The 19,155-nt window shown below is 40.1% G+C and overlaps 2 protein-coding genes across 3 annotated transcripts; one reads left to right on the forward strand and one right to left on the reverse strand.

Annotated features, from left to right (window-relative positions):
- Positions 1-4,284: 4,284 nt before the first annotated feature.
- si:ch211-63p21.1 lies at positions 4,285-11,855 on the reverse strand. Of its 2 annotated transcripts, none has more exons than XM_044184843.1 (7): positions 11,614-11,855; positions 10,258-10,359; positions 9,600-9,689; positions 9,266-9,340; positions 7,874-7,944; positions 7,601-7,772; positions 4,285-5,900 (listed from the first exon to the last, which is right to left on the reverse strand). In XM_044184843.1, the coding sequence occupies exons 2-7, from the start codon at positions 10,324-10,326 to the stop codon at positions 5,688-5,690; spliced, it is 690 nt and encodes a 229-aa protein (XP_044040778.1). In that variant the 5' UTR covers positions 10,327-10,359; positions 11,614-11,855; the 3' UTR covers positions 4,285-5,687. The 2 variants fall into 2 exon arrangements, with proteins under 2 accessions (XP_044040778.1, XP_044040779.1); XM_044184844.1 differs by having other exon boundaries at positions 10,258-10,362.
- A 2,313-nt stretch (positions 11,856-14,168) lies between these two features.
- Positions 14,169-19,072, forward strand: si:ch211-63p21.2 (FH1/FH2 domain-containing protein 1). The gene is made up of 9 exons (XM_044184851.1): positions 14,169-15,718; positions 16,347-16,487; positions 16,705-16,887; positions 17,260-17,379; positions 17,494-17,655; positions 17,817-18,073; positions 18,269-18,491; positions 18,582-18,690; positions 18,799-19,072. The coding sequence occupies exons 1-9, from the start codon at positions 15,257-15,259 to the stop codon at positions 18,825-18,827; spliced, it is 1,686 nt and encodes a 561-aa protein (XP_044040786.1). The 5' UTR covers positions 14,169-15,256; the 3' UTR covers positions 18,828-19,072.
- Positions 19,073-19,155: the final 83 nt, after the last annotated feature.

Consider the following 19,155-nt stretch of genomic DNA (forward strand, 5'->3'; position numbering starts at 1 on the left):
CTGGGTCAAGGATCAAGAGGCATGAGGGGAAGAATGAGGCCGAAGGGACAACAAAACAACAGCATTTACACCTGTCACCTTGTGTGCTGACAGCGAAAGCAAACAGCTGGGTCACACTGTAACCTTGACTTGAAAAATAGTCTCACAGGTCTCAAGTAGCTGACAATGGACCCAAATATGTTCTCTCCTTGTATTACCACATTGTTAAAATGACAACTGGATCAAGTTGCATCAGCTATCCATAAATTCATAACTTCATAACGTTTGTTTAAGTCCTACCTAAGTTCTTAACTACAGCCAAGTTTCAAACTACTGATTTTACTAAATTGGATTGCACCTATAGAACGTATCTTAGTAACAACTTTAGTCATGTGTAAATCGGTTGCTGGAAAACATTTGTAGTGCTGTCCAATCAAAATCAATCAGCTATGTAAACAGGAAGTCACTGTAGCATCATGAGCTGTAACATATCTTCCAAAAATTACAGTTTTGGGGGGCATAGCAATATATTAAACTTAACTGTCAAGTTCTGTAAATGTTGGTACTTTTTCAGAGTTAGTAGTATTCGTGCAGTTTAGATTGAGTGGGAATTATCCAATTCTGCTATTTTGTTATTTAGTTTTACATTATTAACATAACATTTTGTTATTTGATGTATATTGTGTTATTTTTGTGAAATGTAATTTAAAATCTTTCCAGTTTACATCATTTCTATTTAATAAACACTTAGCTACATTATAACAAGGAAAAGTTTGAACTTACTGATCTTTGTTTTAGTGAATAGCTCTGATAATCACAGAAAGGTCATTACAGTTTCTTGTCAGAAATGATACTGGTTAAAACACAGGAGCATTCAAATTTTTTGAGAAAGTCCAGGCATAAACTTAAATTGGTCACTACAGCAGAAAGACAACGGTCGAATTTTGATGAACTTTTGGTCAGTTTGGGCTCAAATAGACTGAAGTTATAAAGTTTACGTCATAAAAGTCGGATGCATTTGAAGAAAAGCTTGCCATAAATACACAAATTGTTATTTTTAATACTTGTCAGTGGTTCTCTTTGTTTTATATTTTATTCTGTGATGACATCTATATTGTGTCTGTGCCTGATAATTAAACTGTATTCCTATTTCATTTCACTTCGTGAAACAGTCACAAAATGTAATCTATAGATTGGATTGGACATTTTTTCGTGACACTCTGACAGCAAGACTTTTAAACTAATGTATTTCAATTGGAAGTATCTTTTGCCTGAACCACTTTTTTTTCTGTCAAGTTAGCAATAATAAATATGCAATGTCCGGTTAGACTTTCAAAATAAAGCTTGCTTCATTTCGGGTGACAGTCGCAGTTTGGTTAGGTTTAGGCACCAAAACTACCTGGTTAGGGTTAGGAAAATATCATGGTTTGGGTTAGAATAAATACTTCTTTAAAACAATCAATGTTGACTATTGGTTTCACAGGGGACTCAAACCCCGGTCTTGAGCCCAGCCCTAGCCCGTCCCCAGCCCGACAAAGTCTGCAATATCACTTTAAGCTCTCTCTGATGCACACTCTGATACACACAAAAACACACACACGCTACTAAGAAGTACATTTATTATAGGCCTCAAACATAACTACCAGTGCCACCGACAATCATGCCCACAAATATTAATACTAACTGTCCATTATAAAGAAGCATGAGCATGCAGTAGAGAATAATGCTCTGCGCATACATGGACACAATGAAAGGAGAGAAGTTAAATGAGCCCGAGTCCGACCCAACGGCCTTGCAGACCTCAACCATGCAGCAACCTCCTGGGCTTAAAAATGAAGCCACCTGAAGTGCCAAAAACTGCAGTTCCTCAAATAGCCACTTGAGGCTGGTTCCAAAAGCAAGTCAATCCCCATGAAACCCCTATGTTAAAATGCCCAACATTACAGCAGAAATTAACATGTTTACAGCCTGGTACAAAAAATGGTTTTGGTCTCTATAGCTAATTTTCCCAATGACAACTGGGTCAACTTTTTATATAACTCACCCGTTTAAATTATAGTAAGGCTTAAAGTTATGCATAATTAAGGTCGTGGCCACTTTGAGTGACAGGTGGGGGCCATCACAGGTGGCTGGTTTCAGCAACCAGACTCAGCTCTACCCACACTCCACGTCTTTGCCCATTTTTGGATAAGGTGGGAGCTGGCGGAGTCCAAGATGGCGTCGGCCGGAGCCTTCACCACTGAGCTTCACACTGGCTCTTTAGAAACTTATGGGTGGCGTCACGGAGACTAAGTCCATATTCTATACAGTCTATGTATTTGATAGATCCATCCATCCACCCTGACCACCTCTCTATGCTGACTTTGTCACTCTTTAGTTTGAAAGTCCTGCTGAGTGTCACGAAAAAAAATGGAAATTCGTGTCCATGTACACGAATCTATAGATTAAATTTCGTGACTATTTCACAAAATGCCGTGAGACTGGTTCATTCACCCTGACACTGTGTTTACAGTATGTTGGTTGATTTCTTGTTGAGAGGGGGCTTAGTTTTGTTTTGCCTTTACCAATCAGAGTGATGTATCATCCTGATGTCAATTTCAGTTGACACTATAGCTGTGGAAGTGGTTGCCAGGAGCAGTTAAATTGACAATTTTCACATTGATCAAAGAAATATGTTGATTTAAGAGTTGTTTCTGTAAGTCAATTTACAACAACTTGGACTGCTGTCGATCTCATCCATGCTTGCTGCCATTTTGCTGTTGCTGTTTGTCATGAAAGTAGCCATTCTTAATTCCACCTATGGCTATGATCTGTCAATTGTTTCTCCAACTGACGGAAACAGCCATAATCACTGAACAAATCTAATATACGATTCTGAGGTTTGTAACCAGGCTACACTTAAGGTGGGCAGCTGCTTGCTCAAGTACAAATCCAAGTTCCCTGGTTGAAGATCTTGTCTCTTTGACCTTGAGGCAATCATGCCTCCTTAATGCTCTAAAATAACAGCCCTTATCAACACAGGGTGAGTTTCTGTTGAAATGCTTTGAAGTTGAAGCACTGTGAGTGGGTGAGTTGGAAATGAAACTGGTGGGCAACACCTCGCTTTAAAACACACTCCTACCTGAGGACACAATGACTCTGCTGTTTTCACAGCCATTCACATGTGAGGCATCACACACACACACACACACATACTTACTGTACATAAATACAGGGAGGTTTAAACAAGCAGGCAAGTGAGTCAGGTTATTATTCAACCCACGCAAAAAGAGTAGTTGAATGCATTTAAATATATTGAAAACTTGAGCTAAATATTTTACATTTTGAAACATTCTGAAGTAGAGCATTGGCTGAATGTGTGTGTTGTTGTGTGTTTGTAAGCATTCAAATGCCTGCAAGCTGCTTTCAATCCATACATTTACCTGAAGAAGGCTCTCTTGGAGCATGTGTGCTTTTTAGGGACACTCCTGTACACCCATTAATTTATACAGCCACCACACAGCCCCTCTGGGTATCTAAAATAAATACAAGTTAATTATACTCTATTGAAAACAGCTTTTCATGCCACATAGGGAAACATGAGGTGTTCTGGAGGAGAGCAGATTTCCATTAACGAGTAGAAATGTTTTTTTACCGCCATGTTCACATCCTGAGTTTGTAACACAGCAGATGTGCAGATGTTGATGTATTCACATTATCACCCATTGAGTGTTTCGCTCTGGGCAACAGCTTACAATCTACTTATGAAAAGTCTGTTTCCTTCTCAGTCCTGATTGTTACCATGACGACGCACGCAGTGAGAGGAGGAGTGTAGAGCGCTAACCTCGTTATGGGACCCTCGTTATGGGACCCTCCCCCTCAGGCCCTTTCCTCAAGAGCAGCAAACACTGCTGGGACATGAGGCCGAGCTGCATTCCTCCTTTTCTTCTTCTTAATAGCAGCAGCAGCAGAAGAAGCATTGTCTTCAGTCATATTATTTAAAGCTGTATGAACACTTTTATTCTAAAATGAAATCCACTGTAGAAAAACTACAACTGTAGAAATATGCTTATTCGCTTTCTTGCCGAAGTTAGATAAGAAGATCAATACCACTCTCATGTCTGTACGGTTAATATAAAGCTACAGCTAACAGTTGGTTAGCTTAGCTTAGCATAAAGACTGGAAATAGGGGGTACCAAGTAGCCTGGATCTGTCTGAAGGTACAGTAACTGTCACTGTGCCCGTCTAAAAAATAGTCCCGCACATAACCCCTGACAAAACCACAACTTGCTGTTTTTACACTGATGTTATATACAAAAAGGAAGCTTTTTTTTTTGTCAAAATACAATCTAGTTTTATTGAACTTCTATGGCCCCATGAAACACAGAGGTGAACATACACATGGAAATCAAATTTAAGATTTACGACAGGCAATACAACAGTCTGGAAGAGAGAAAGATTAATCAAATTAGCTCATACAGTACAACCTGATTTTACTTTGAAATGAACATTTCTCTACAAGGATATAAGCAACTCCAGTGTGGTGTGAAAAAAAGAATCATAACTTTAAAAACATACAAAAACAACATAACATCAAAAACCACAGCAAAATGGCTTTTTCCAATTATTTCAGCTTGGAGAAAGTAGCATGACTGATTGTCAAGCTCACTTTTCTTCTTAAATAATAATTCATAAAGATGGACATAACAAATAGTATTAAACATGATAGTAATATTTCAACTGTAAGACTGTTTTAAGTGTTTAAATTGCTTTAACATAATTAAGTTCCACTAAAGCTCATTTAATTTTGAGGTCAGCTTATTTTACTAAAAAACATACACAAGTGCAGCCAGGAAGAAGAAGAAGAAGAAGGATCCATCTGTTTTTAAATCGGTCTGCAACAAGTAAAATAATACATGTAATCCATTCATTAAACCACCAGATGTACTGTAGATCATATGCGATGGGAGCTATATCAGATCTCTCCTGCTATTGCTTTTTAAATTAGGCCATGCTCTATTTTAGAATCATAAGTCCCTGCATTCATAAAGTGTATTCCTCAGAGAGAAAAGGGAAAGGGCCAAGAAGGTGATGACAGTGCCAAGGATATAGGAGATGTTCATTAACAGCAGTTATGGAGCCGCAGTAGGAATTGAAGAATTGCATAGTTCAGCAGCATAGTCTTTTTCGCATTTTCCTATTGAGCCAGTTATTTTCCTTTTTGAGTGTACCTGCACAGCCCTGAAACCTTTCCCCCACGTATCACTCCTGTGGCTCGTTAGAATAAGGAGCGAGATGAGAGGTCTATTTTTACCAACGAGGGGGTGAGAAAGTGAGACGGAAGGTGAGATTTTATGAGGCAAAAGCAAGCACTGAGTTTATGTTGTGAACAGATTCTGGATGTAAATGAACAGAGAGTGGTGCAGTATGAAAGACTAGATATTTGAGATATTTGAACCTGTTCTCTTCTGGTTTTAATTAAGCCAAAAGTCCAACTGTCCCCAAAAATCAAGATGTTTAAAATCCTTCCAAAAAGTGTTTCAGTATATTCTGGAAGGGAAAAACATCACTCTAAAATATGGAGGGTCTATTAAAACATTAAGTCAGAGTCCTGTGTAAAGCACCATATCTTTGTTTCCATTTTGTGCTATCCACTACATTGTAGGAGTTGGTGGACCTTTTTGTAATTTTTTGGAATGAAACAATTCTTTTGAAACAGAAATGCTGGGTCAAGCGCTGGCCCACGGTAGAAAGAAAGACACAATAACAATGATGAGGGAGAGGGAGAGAGGCAGTGAGAGGAGGAGGATGAGAGGGAGAGAGAGGGAAGATGGCCACAGAGACATCAGACGTCTGGAGCCTCGGGGCAGGTCACCTGGACTCTTTTGCCTCTCAACATTTGGCCGGCAGATGACCAGTGGCCTGACCTGTGATACGCTCTCCTGGAAGACAAAGAAGAAAGAGATGAGACGACTGAGTTGTCTTTAGGGACAACATGTTCTACGACATAATGTACATTTTAAAGTGTACACTGATAAAAATGCAAACACAAACTGCGTATTATTCCAGCGCTATTTCTAAAGTCTTTCCTTAGCAGTTGGTGATACGGTCAACCAATTTTATTTCTCCATTTTCTGACAATAATGGACATTCAACACTAATTTGCAGGGTTTTCTGAATCACCTGTGTGGGGTGGAACTTATATGGCAATTACTTAACACATCCGGTTTAGCAGCAGTTTAGCTGTGGTCCAGATGAACCTGTGCACGTTCGGTTTAGCTCACCGCAGCTAAGCGAATCAGATACTAAGTCACACAACAAGTTTGTCTCATTTATTCTTTCAAGTTCAGTTAACAACTGTAATTTACTTAAGACGAACAGTAAGTTATCATAACATAAGATTATTCATTGAAGGAACTTTTAGTTTTGTTAAAAATTGGAAAACTTGAAAACTCAAGTATATTGAAGATTCCTTTTTTGTTCTTACAGTCTTGGTTAGCTTGTATTTTAACAGAGAGGACCTTGAGTGAAAACATATCCAACTTTTCTTTTCAGTTAATCTCTTCAGATTTCCCTACCTTTCCTCTTTAGCATAACAGACCACACTGCTGATAGCTACAACACCGATGGTAAAGACAAAAATCATAAATAAAACTTTCCTACTACTACTGAACACTTCCACAGAGCACAAAGTCACAAAGATGAAGGTGCAATGGAGATAGGTGGAGATATGTGTTTCAAAAAACAAAATTATAAAATGTACTTTTTTGTATTTTACAGTAAATGCCAAATTTACAGTATTGGACATAATAATCGAGAGGGACCTGGATGCAGACATAATAGCGGACCTCCGTCAGAGGCACCTCTGTCCTCAGCAGCAGAAGTTGGTCTTCTTTGTGTCGTTTTTGCACATGCGCGTAGTCCACTTGTGGCAGAAAATGGAAAAGACGAAACCCAACTTTATTCACTGATTTTGGTGAAATTTGTCTAGGTTTGGTTAGGTTTAGGCACAAAAACCATCTTGGTTAGGGTATGTTCATGAATTGTCACATAATAATAATAATAATAATAATCTGTTAAACATCTACAAACAAAGTGACACAGCTGAAATGTTACAAATACTCGCAGGGAGAAGGGGGGAATGGACACCAGAACTGGAGCCGAGTGAGCAGGCAACGGTGTTTCTGTACAGTATGTGGCTCGTCTTTTCTGCCACAGGCGGGTTACGCACATGCGCCATGCATATGTTCACGCAAAAACGACAAGAAGACCAACTTCAACTGCTGAGGGTGGAGGTGCTTCTTGCAGAGGTCCGCAAGCTAGGTACTCTTGTAATAATCCGCTATGATCTATCCCTACTTTATTCCAAAGGATTCTAAAGGGACAAGAGGCAAAATATCATGGCTGAATCCACCTCTCTTGACATACCGGAGCACTCCCTAATTAGTTTTCTTTTTCATGCATTAGTTTCTGTTTCCCTCCAACCAACTCAACACCTGTCTCTGTTGCAGCCCTGCTTAAAAGCTAGTACAGCTGTAACAACACCTCTCTTCTCAAGCCTCCGTGCTGTGTTGAAATGGTCTTTGGTGGGCAGATGTACAGAAAATAGACTAATTAGACTTTACATTGCTGTGTTTTCTACCTCCAGTATAGTCCTGCTGTGTCCTCTGTCAGGACTGAGCCTGAGGTTCCAGCGATGCGATCTGTGGCTCCGCCCACCATCGTCCTCACTCTCGGTGGTGTCCTGCCGTGCTACCCGCGGGCGCTTACGTCTCCGCGAGCTGATTCGCTGGAGAGAATCTGGCTCCTGGAGTCTGAACCAATTGGGTAAAGGCACAAGGTCAGACATCTATAAGTGAAAAACTACAAGCAAACAGATGTATGTGAGATGTATGTGTGTGTTTGTGTATCAAACCTGCAATCTGTATCCTCTATATCTGCATCTGCATCACTCTCTCCCTGAGGATCAGACAATACACACTCCTCCTGCAGAGGAATGAAACTTATGAAACAAATAAAATACACACTATGTAACCAAGTACAAAAATGTGTATGCATAAAGACATTATGAAGAAGGACCAATATAATATAAATATAATATGATAGAAGCTGTTACGTTAAAAAAATATGACAAATATTTTCTTTTTGAGAAAGCCTTTTATAAACACAACCTCCACATTTACTGTATGGGGGCTTTTACTTTGTAGTCGTCGGATGAAACACCGATGAGCCCCAGTGAATCATCACCGACTGCCACTATTTCTAAACCAAAAACAACAACACTTGATGATGATGGCATTTGTCTGTGTGAGTGTTCTCATGCGTCACTTTTTATTATCATCATTGTTATTATCGGTATGCATGAATCAGCTGACACCTCTACACATGACTAATGAGCTCAGAGACACCTAATCTGGTTGTTGCTTCCTACTGACAAAGACTGATATCTACTGATATCTGACTGATGTATATGAAGTACTGTGTAGACACATAGACCGAAGTTACTCTCCCTGAGTCTCTCATTCACTATTCCCTCTATAAAAACCACTCAATTGAGGTTCTGGACACTCATCATCATAACTGTGCATCAGTGACAAGTAGAGCTGGCCATCGAACCTTAATACTTTTGGGGTTCCGACCAAAATGCGTCTGTTGATCTGAATATTGAAAAAGATTTGAATGTAATCTTGTTTACTTCTTCTTTAATCAATTTACTGATTTAAATACTACCAAGCCAAAGCATTGTATTGTGGAACTTTTAGCAAAAAGTGGTGTATATACTATGAACGCTACATTTTTCGCTCATGGAAATATTTGAGGGCACTATATTGAGCATAAGTTTTACCCTTACAATTAAAGGAATAGTTAGACATTTTGGAAAATAAGCTTATTCCCTTTTTTCTTTTTTGGCCGCAGCCAGAAGACGGTTAGCTTAGCACAAAGACTGGAAACAAGGGGAAACAGCTAACTTGCCTCTCCCAAGTCTACTCCCAATTCTATTTCAAGTAGTAATATGGCTTCGATGTACAATGTTGTGTCCTCTGAAATTGCTGTTTGACTGACAAGAAAAAAACAGCATCATGTGTCCAAACATATCATCGGTTCTGGCCTACATGTAATGAATCCCGGTATTAGTCATGTATGCCTTTTAATATGCTGGAACCTTGAAACAGGCTTAAAAAACCACAGCTGCCAGCCAAAGTAAAGGCAACACAAATATCAAATCTTCAGACATCTGCAGGTCAGACTCTACATTGCGCACACACAGGCCTGTCATGAAGAAACACACACATATGTCACACATTACCTCTGTGCCGTATCCCTCAGAGTACCTGGTTATCATAGCTCTGTTTTTACCACAGTGTTCACACAGCAGTGTGTCCTGAGAACAGAAAGTAAAGAGAAGAAGATGGAGAAAGCAGAGACTTCATTAGATTATTGATTAATTGATTGAGATATATGACAACTTGACAACAGCATGGACAGTTCCTTTAAAACATACAGTAAAAAACACGCAGCAGCAGCAGAGGTATAGACAGGTCAGCAGCAAGTTAAAGGCATGCATTTAGAGCACAATTACAGATGAAGAAACACTCTGAGCGATGGCCACAGACACTTAAGTGGGAAGCCTGAGCACTCACCGGCGTGGGCATGTGTGCTTCTGAATAAAGTGTACAGGGACCGGCCTCGCACAGACACATTACATCTACCTCTCCACAACTCGCCCCCATCTGAGACAGAGAGACAAAGACAGAGAGGATAAACAACTGTGATCTGTTGACTTATGTGAAGCTTCTTGTCCCTTTTATGTTCAGCCAGCAGCATATTAACAAAGCAAGTTAAAGGAAAGGCGTGACGCTTTGATGGACACAAACTTATATAATGTTAAACAGTATCATGTAGAATGAAAATGGAGGTATTCATTTGTTACATATTGTCAGCAAAAGTTTTCATTTCGTGCATCCCTATCAGTGGCTCAGTGATGAGATTTCTGGCTTTTAACCTTTTCCACCTACTCGCATTTTAAACTGCTCAAAAGTGGAGGATGGTTAACTGGCACTGCCAGACATTTGAGTTATGAGGGCTGATAAATCCATGTGATTCAGTCAAAGAAGTAAATAACATCAGAGCTATAATTAAAGACATTCACCAGATGTTTCAGTTGCATATACTGTATCATCATTAGATTGCTCATTTTTATTGTTAAAATGTAACTTTGTGTCAATTACAGGCCACAAAATGTGATTCCAAGCAGATTCCCATGGTACGCAGGTAACAGGTATAAATAAATGACCTCACCTCACAGTCATTGTCAGACGTCTCTCCGGAGGAAAAGAGGCCGTGGGAGTCAGATTCCCTCCGCAGCATGACCTCTGACCTGGCTCACACACTCACATAGACCTGCTGGGCCACATAAACAGCAGTGGAAGTAGCTCAGTAGCATTAATTGAGGTTTTTGTGCACATTTTTTTTTTCTTACTTGACATTGAAGATTTGAGGTCCGGGAGGCTTGTTCATTGTTTTACAAATGCTGTGAACAATTTAGTAAAAATGGTGTAGCTCTTTAAAATTGTAACAGTAGGCTATACAAGCATATGGCTGGGCAAAATCAGTGAAATCAGGTTGTGATAATCCAATCATATTGTATTATTGTTTTACAAAAGTCTGTTGCCTCAATTAATGATATGAGGCAAATTCTAATCAATTCTAATTGGTATCACTTTCAAAGTAGGCACTCTATTTTAAAGGCTTCATAAGTTCTAAGTAAAGGCTTTATTATTGGTTGATAATTGGTTGAATAATTATAAACTTTTGGGCCACCAGGTTGTGAAAAATCCCTTTAACTGGTGTTTCTCCTCCTCCAGCATGACACTTTTAATGAGTGGTAAAGCCTTTACTTACAATTTATGAATCTTTTATAGAAGGGGCATTGATAGAAAGCAGTCCCAGATATTTTTATTAATATTGTAATACTGACTTTTACCCTGCCCAGTCCATACCGGTAAATCCATATCATCATTGCTTGTCGTTATGTCCAGTAACACTGAATTAGTCAGTATCATCGATGATTTAAAAATTGGCCTACTTTTACAAAACATCTTTAAAAAAGATGTTTTGGAATAATAAAATGGTCCACAGAGAAAGTGAATATAGTTTTCATTGATAAAAATAAGAATACAAATACTCAATAAAGTCACTGAGTCATATTAAACTTTTTTTTCATTGATAATATAGGCTTAATTTTCGTACAGTTGCAACACGGCTGGGTCAATCATAATGGTGCATCATAAAACATTTTGTGTCCTTACAGTGAAGAAATGAGTAATGTTTTATAGAAAACGTGGTGTTACAGTGGTGTACAGATGATGCTGTCTTTACGCAAGCAGCGGGGTCGTGCTGTCAGATATTTGTCATCACTTCACATCACTGTAACATCTGCTCAGCAGTGTCCGCACTCCCATTACGTAATAACCTACGACAGTCAATGTTAGAGCCGGACAACTTTTCAGATAAAGATGTGAGGGGAAAAGATGAAAGATGTTTTCTAATGATATTCAAATACATACAATTATTTTCATACAGACATGTATGGAAAAACGAAAATAACTGTTAAATCTAAGCGATAATACAATAGAACAGAGTAACCCATCTTACCTCAAACGCATCCTGCCCAGGAACAAGGAATAAACCCATAAAAAGTGAATGGAGTTCTGTATTTAGAGGATGAGCAGGAGAACGCGGCGATGCTTCTCATTGTGGCGCGGGGAAGCCATGAGCTCGCGCTGCTTGTGTGTGTTTGACATTGTAGCAAATCCTCTGTGTGATGTCAGCCCGAACGATGACAGGCAGCTACACGGTCAGGGAAGCGCGCGCTCACCAGGATACCGAATGTTCCCAAAACAACGCGGGAGCGCGGAAAGCAGAAGGAGGGACTTCCGTTCTGGACTTTCAAAGTAAAAGGCAGCATTGAAAAAAGTCAAACAACACTTAAGGGCTTGAATGTACTGTGCTGCATGTAGCCTACTATATGTAGCCTACTGTATATATGCATTCAAGCAGGCCTATATTCAGGCAGCGACCCCACCTTGTATGATATGGCTTCATAACAAAACAAAACAACAAAATTGAAGATAAATTGAATTTCAGTCAAAAAGTGATTACTTAATCACTATTTACATCCTCAACATATATTCCATGAATTAGTTTCTTTGATATTTTTGGCAAAATAATGTATTTAGACACAAAAATGCAAATTAAATACAGTGCTTTATTCTACAAAATATCCCTTTCACAGCATATTCATATCCACACATGGTTATAAAGCCATAGGGCTAACAAAAATGCACCCTGTGTAAGTGACCTACAGTTTGACATCAACTGGAGGCCATACATATTTACCCTAAGCAAACAGCAACAAGTATAAAAAAGGAGAATCATATTTTCATGGCTGGATAAATCTGTTATGGGGTCCAAGAGAAAAAAAACTGAGCTGCTGGAACCCCATTAACCCCTGTTCTTCACATTCAGTGTATTATAATGCTGGAACACTATATTGGTTGTGTGGTAATTAGATTAAACTTATATTACTTAATAACTTACTAATATACTTAATATTTAGGAATATGCTATAAGCACAAACATGAAATAGTCATGGTCTATGACACATTGGCCCACTTCAGAATCAAGCCTCTTGATCAAGTTATAAAGACGGACCAACCTTTAGGACCTTATCATGTTAGCTGATACTGTGCTTTAGTGGTGCATATTCACACAATTACAATAATCCAGCCTTGCATAATTTACTTTCAGAAAAGCTTAACTTATTTTTGGTCTTCTCCTACCTCTGGCTGGGTTCTCGCCCCTGGATCATGATCTGAAAGTGGTTTTGTGAACCCACCAATCATCAGGTCCAAAGGAGGGAGCCTAAGTACCTTCACTGGTCACAACCGCCGCTGCATTGTTGCAATGAATGCATGGTGCACAGCAGTGTGGTATACGTTATGTAATTGTCTTTCAGGAAAATGAGACGTTTAGTTGCTTAGAAAAAAATGGTGCACATTCAAAGGTGTGTATTGAGTGGTTTAAATTGAATTCAAGATCTTGCTCAAAGCACAACTCAGCTCATCTTTTGTGATAAATTCAAGAACTATTGCATCATAATAAAATCAAGTCATCATCTGTATTAGCATCATTTAATGTACAAAAAAAACATCTAAGTATTATGCCCTAATCCACCTCAATCTCACAAGACTGACTGTGGCCATTGTGAAATCCCTTTTATTCAATAGCTTTTATTGTAAGTATGAGCGTTCCGGTTCAAAATAACCTTTACATGACAAAATCCAAGCACTTGTTCCTGACCCTCACAACTTAAAAACTGTTAATATTCTCAAAGCAAACTTTGAGTGATTACATGTCATTTTTGCCCTGATCTTTATCCACTGTAAAGGCCCAGAGAGAGTTGAACTGCATTCAGTGGTTATGGTGTGACAGACAGAGAAACACATGAAAAGATATGCACACATTCATATACACAACCACTACCACACAGACACACACACGAGGATCATAAAAGGAAATAACCCGGAAATGTCTTTTCCCTTGAGGAATCTGTCTGTTTTAGTAACTGCGCAACGTCATCACCACAATACTACACAGCCAGGACCCTTGAGATTGTGTTTAGTAAGTGGATCTTGGTCAAATCCAGTTCAATTGATATTTTCATGTATTTGAACAAATATTGATTATCATTAGTCAGTAGATTTTATAAACTCCAAATAACAGTTGTATGAATTTGGTAAAAGAAGCCTGTGGTTGCATGAGCACTCCCTGTCCTCTTTTGCAGCAGGCATGAAAACCCTGTTGATAAATAAATGTTAAAACGAGCTTAAGCTTTCCAAATAGAACTCAATTTGGCCTAAATGTCCCATGAGCCCCACTGAACGAGATAAAGTGTAATTAGGGGGAGACTTAATGGCAGAGGGAGGGATCCTCATTATTGCGGCATGTCGACCATGCAAATGACCCCTGTGAACATGACTCTACACTGTATGTTTTGGAGTGATTCAGAAAACAAATTTTCACAATGTTTTTGATTATAAACTGCGCCCTCATGTTTTATTAAATAATACTTCTTCCTTTTTAAGATGTTTCCCATGCTGTTCCTCATGCACTGCTGCTCATAATCATTCTCTCTGCTGCATAATGGGCTTTTTAGGACAAGGTTTCTTCATAAAATGTACAAAGAAACAATGCAGAACAAATATTTGCACTTCCATGAGCCTCAGCATATGCACTAAAACTTTGTTACATGTCTTGGCTCATCAAGGCAGCTTTGATTATGGCAATTACTGTATGCTGATGCGTCATCTATAAAGTATGAATGTAATAAAAAAAGGGATACAGGGCAAATTTGGGTAATCATGCTCTTTTATGCGCTCACAGGGGAGAAGTGGAGGCAGAAGAGGAGGGAAGTAACAGATCTTCAGTGGCAGATAGAGAGGTTTGTGTACACACAAGTAGCAATACAAACAGGAGATGCAGGCTCGATAAGGAAATTAAGGGAAAGGGTGCAACTCAAATAAACCAAGACTAATGTACCAACTGACCAATGCACCTCTCTCCCTCTCTTTTGCTGAGAGAGAGATGAAAGTCAAGGGAGAGCTGTAGAAGCGCGTCGTTTAGATATTCTGGAAGCGCTGGAGAAAGGCATTCCTCGGATTTCACATCAGAATTGGATGCAGGACTAAACGTAACCTGTCAAAACTCATATGAATTCTTTCTCTTTGACTGAGGTCACAGGTTTCTGGCACACACGCAGGAAAATAGTGGACTTTTGGATCAAATTGTCAGACTCGGCTCGTCATTTTAGATTTTTATAGGACAAACACTGCACCCAAGGCAATTACAGGTTACAGTGCTGTGAGAACACCCAGAGGTGGTTCGAAGATTGTGATTTGGTTGTGTGAGTTATGCGATTCTGTGGTCGACAAGTGAGGCTGAGCATCCACAGACATTCAGATGCGTATACACAGTGTGTGAGGGGTTGCACAGTGAGGAGAAGAGACAAGGAAGGGATCACGTTTAGCTGCTGTGTGGAAAATAAGGACAAAAGCAAACGTGCACTTCATTTGATCTGATCCAAAAAGGCCTTGTTTTTTATCTAATATGAAGGAGCATGCTTTTTGGAGTCACTTTTTCTCAAGCACAAAAAAGAAATTATAACCTGGTTTTTCAAGGTAATGCTATTAAATATCAACAGAACTTTTTCTGAGTCACGAACCGCTCTGAAAGACCAATGAAGGAGTCGGACCAAACCAAGGATAACCCCCTGACCTGGGATTTCGACCAATCCTGGGGTTCATTCTTACAACCAGCTGCACGTCTTTGCCTCAACACCTTGGATTTCTCAGACCTCTGGGATGAGGAAGACAGCACAGAGGACGAGGGAACCAATTCAACCAATGAATCATCAACCTGTCACCGAGCCCCTCCAGCACCCCCACCTCTTCCTCCCCCTCCTCCACTTGCCCCACCTTTGCCATCGGTCTCCCATAAAGGTGCAACCATTAAATGTCGCACCTTGAAGCTCCACTGGAGGGAACTGCAGAGTTTGTCTCCCCTTCCCAGGATGACCCGCTTTGGAACTCAGACTATTTGGTCTGGACTTGAGCCAGTCCATTTGGATACAAACCGACTGGAGTACCTGTTTGAATCTAAGGGCAACAACACCAGCTTTAATGTGGTTTCTGGGAGGCAGGTAAGACCAATGAGACAAGATGATGCCTCAGGAATATAGTGAGATTGTGCCAACAAACATGTTTTCTACATTTTGCAGTGTCTGTTTTTCTTTTATAAAAAAAGCAGATTTATGAAGCAACTATACGCAACCACAGTTTTACCCAATTAGGTCAGTTCATGTGGTTCCACATCAGTTGTCATCAGTGTTTTTTAACATGTGAACTGGTGAGAAAAAAAATGTATATGGTCAATACATAAAATTACCATTTAAGGTACCCTGACGACAATCTTCACGGTGAAATGCTGTCAGATTTTGACAAAAAGATGTGTTGTGCACTTTGCACTTCTGTTGAATTTACCACCAAGTTAGTACTCCTGATAAGGGGAGTCATCTGCTGCTCTTGCCATGATTTGTAATCTTGAGCAGCAGGCATGAAGATTAGAGCAGGTGGTGCAACATTTCTCCAGTATTCACAAAACATTTCTATCTTGCCTTCATATTTTCAGCTGCTGAAAATATTTAAAGCACTCCTTTTCTCTTGCATGAGGCAAAACGTCCTCAGTAGGCTAAAAGCAACCCTAAAATGCACTCACAATACTTGTGCATAGTATCTTGGTCTCATATCCTTCTCTATATCCCAACACAGAAGCAGCAGCCGGTCTCAGTGTTGGGGATGAAGCGGAGTAACATCATAACTATCGCCCTGAGCAGCCTGCCCCCTCCCCGCCTCCTGCCCCCTGCTATCTACAGCATGGACAGCAGTGTGCTGGACAGAGAGGACGTTCAGGTACAATAGAGGTCATGTCCTACAGAATTTGAGCTTCAGCATTTGCTTAACCTCTAACGTTAGCTTTTGTTGGATAGGCAATTTGTTGCCCTTACTATTTCTTTATTATGGCAAAATGAAACTTGAGCACCATGCAGATAAGGAGAGACACAGCAAAAGTCCCATTAGGAGTCCTGCAGTGTGAGTTCATCTCTTTCCACATTCCCTTCTAAAACAGCGGCTTCAAGCACTAATCCCAACAGAAGAGGAACTTTGTCTGATCAAGGAGGCTAAGGCCCAGAACCCCCAATCCTCTCTGGCCTCAGCCGACCTCTGTCTGCTCACTTTGGGGGAAATCCCACATCTGAATTCCAGGCTTCAGCTGTGGGCCTTCGCTCTGGACTATGACTCCTTAGAAAGGGTAAGAGAAAATGGAACAAACATGCGATGGAATGAGATGGAAAGTAGTTTTGTCACTTAAAATGTATGAATCAACAGCATTTTGTAAAGATAGATGTCTGTTTTGTTACCCTCTAAATGATGCAAAACAGCTAAAATATAAGCATGAGCATCAGCGTGACCACCATGGTGCCACCCACACAAGCCACATCATCACAAAATCAACCGTCACAGTATTGTTCGATTGACAAGTAATGCCTATGGGAATGCAGTACAAAAACACCACCGTGATGACTTCCTATCACCAAATATGTCTAAAAATAAAACGTGAATTTAATAGCTCACCTAGTCTATATCAATCATTGTCCTCTAAATGTGTCCTTCATCTTAACAGGAAATTGCTGAGCCTCTCTTCCATCTGAAGTTGGCCATGGAACAGCTCGCAGCCAGCCAAACCTTCAAATGTATTCTAGCAACAGTGTTAGCAATCGGTAACTTTCTCAATGGATGTAAGGTGAGTGTGTCGCGATCCCAATCTTTATTATCCATCTTTAATGCACTTTTGAGTGTTAGTGAGTCTTTTTCCTTTCCCCCCAAAAAATCTCACAACACATTTTAATATGCCAAGGCTCGTGGCTTTGAGCTGAGTTACCTGGGGAAGCTGTCCCAGGTGAGGGATACACACACTCGCCAACCCCTGCTGCACCACGTCTGTGTGCTGCTGATGCAGCTATACCCCCAATCGTCTGACCTCTACTCTGACATCACTGCTGTTACTAAAGCTGGGAAGGTGCGTAGTTGCGACTATGTGTGTGTGTTTCTCCTGAGGGTGTATGTTGTCCTGCATCTGAGTCAGATGGAGGATTATTCGGATATAACAAAAAGGCTGAAATAAAGATCACCACGATTCCAACTCATTTTCAACTTTCCTTCTCTTTCTTGTCTTTACAGTGCGACTACTCCCTAGTCCAGTCCAACATCACTCAGCTAGAGGCCCTGTGCAAAGCATCATGGGAGCAGCTAAAGATTTTGGACAAGGCACAGGACAAGAGGAAAGGAGGAAAGGTGGAAAAGAGGAAAGGAGGAGGACAAGAAGATGAGGCCTTGGCCCCGGACGGCTCGCTCCGTCACAGGCTGCCAAAGATTTTGAAAGAGTGTGAGGAGAGGCTGAAGGTCCTGAGAGCCGTCCATCGCCGGGTTATCAACAGGTGTGCTGCGAGTAGTGCATGGTTTATTTCATTTTCCTTGATTTGGTGTTTTAAGTTAAAATGGAGTCATACATCGAGTCCAGCAGCTACAGTGTCGTCCTTTCCTGGAGAATTTTTGAGGTTGAGGCCAATAGTTTCTTTCTTATTGTTGTTAGTTAAAACATGCTGTTTTCCTCTTCATTTTTGTTTCTCCAGGTTCCACTCTTTCCTCTTATTCCTAGGCTACTCCCGAGCTATGGTGAGGGACACCAAAGAGGAGGACTTCTGTAAAACAATCAGTAACTTTTCTTTGGAGTACAGGACCACACGCCAGGCCATCCTCCTGCAGAGAGAGAGGGAGCGACAGAAAAGTGGAGCAGAAAGCCCAGGCCCTAACACTCCCGCAGCCAGAAGGAAACGCCAACAAACGCCAACAAAGGTTTCCATTTCAGATGCTCTTAAAGTGAAGTACCATTCTGGACAAAATGATCGGCTGGTTTTGTTAACCTGCTATCTGTTGATCCACCAGGAAAATGAGGAGCAATGTAGGCTGGAGGAGGTGCTGAGAACACCTGAGTCCACCCCAAGACTGGACGGCACTCTGCCTCGAAACCGCAGGAGGATGACTGACATCCAAGGTACTTTATGTGATACACACATGCTTGAACAAAAGCACAACCTGCTTCTCTTGACCTCTTTTATCTATCAAATGTGTTACACTGAACCCATATTTGTTTACTTCTCAGGTCCTTTCTCACGGAAAATGAAGTGGTGACCCTGCTGATATACTTTCAAAAGCCATTCAGTCACTGTTGTATTAGAAAACTAATTTTTGTGATTGTTATTTATGACTTATTTCTGTTAAAAGGCACAGTTTTGCAGCACAATATTGTTTATCAGTAAGAAATGGACAGGTGCATGAGATTTCACCTGACATTCAAGTTTTAATCATTTTTAGTCTGTGTTGTAAAGTAAACATGCATTAATATGAACAATAAAACAGCAAAATGAGCAATAAAATGTGTCAAATCTAAATTAATGTACCAACATTAAAACAAATTAAAACATTAACAGAAGGCATTAGCATAAGCATTTTGCCAAAC

This window comes from Siniperca chuatsi, linkage group LG22 (assembly GCF_020085105.1).
Source record: "Siniperca chuatsi isolate FFG_IHB_CAS linkage group LG22, ASM2008510v1, whole genome shotgun sequence".
NCBI classification, from domain to species: Eukaryota; Metazoa; Chordata; class Actinopteri; order Centrarchiformes; family Sinipercidae; genus Siniperca; species Siniperca chuatsi.

Excerpts from the sequence above, each read along its gene's own strand:
- si:ch211-63p21.1 (XM_044184843.1), bottom strand. The coding sequence starts at position 10,326 with ATGCTGCGGAGGGAATCTGACTCCCACGGCCTCTTTTCCTCCGGAGAG. Across the intron at positions 9,341-9,599 it reads AAGCACACATGCCCACGCCG|GACACACTGCTGTGTGAACA; the intron begins GTGAGTGCTCAG and ends TTCTGTTCTCAG. Across the intron at positions 7,773-7,873 it reads ATAGAGGATACAGATTGCAG|ACTCCAGGAGCCAGATTCTC; the intron begins GTTTGATACACA and ends CAATTGGTTCAG.
- si:ch211-63p21.2 (XM_044184851.1), top strand. The coding sequence starts at position 15,257 with ATGAAGGAGTCGGACCAAACCAAGGATAACCCCCTGACCTGGGATTTC. Across the intron at positions 17,380-17,493 it reads ACTTTCTCAATGGATGTAAG|GCTCGTGGCTTTGAGCTGAG; the intron begins GTGAGTGTGTCG and ends TAATATGCCAAG. Across the intron at positions 18,691-18,798 it reads GAGGATGACTGACATCCAAG|GTCCTTTCTCACGGAAAATG; the intron begins GTACTTTATGTG and ends TTTACTTCTCAG.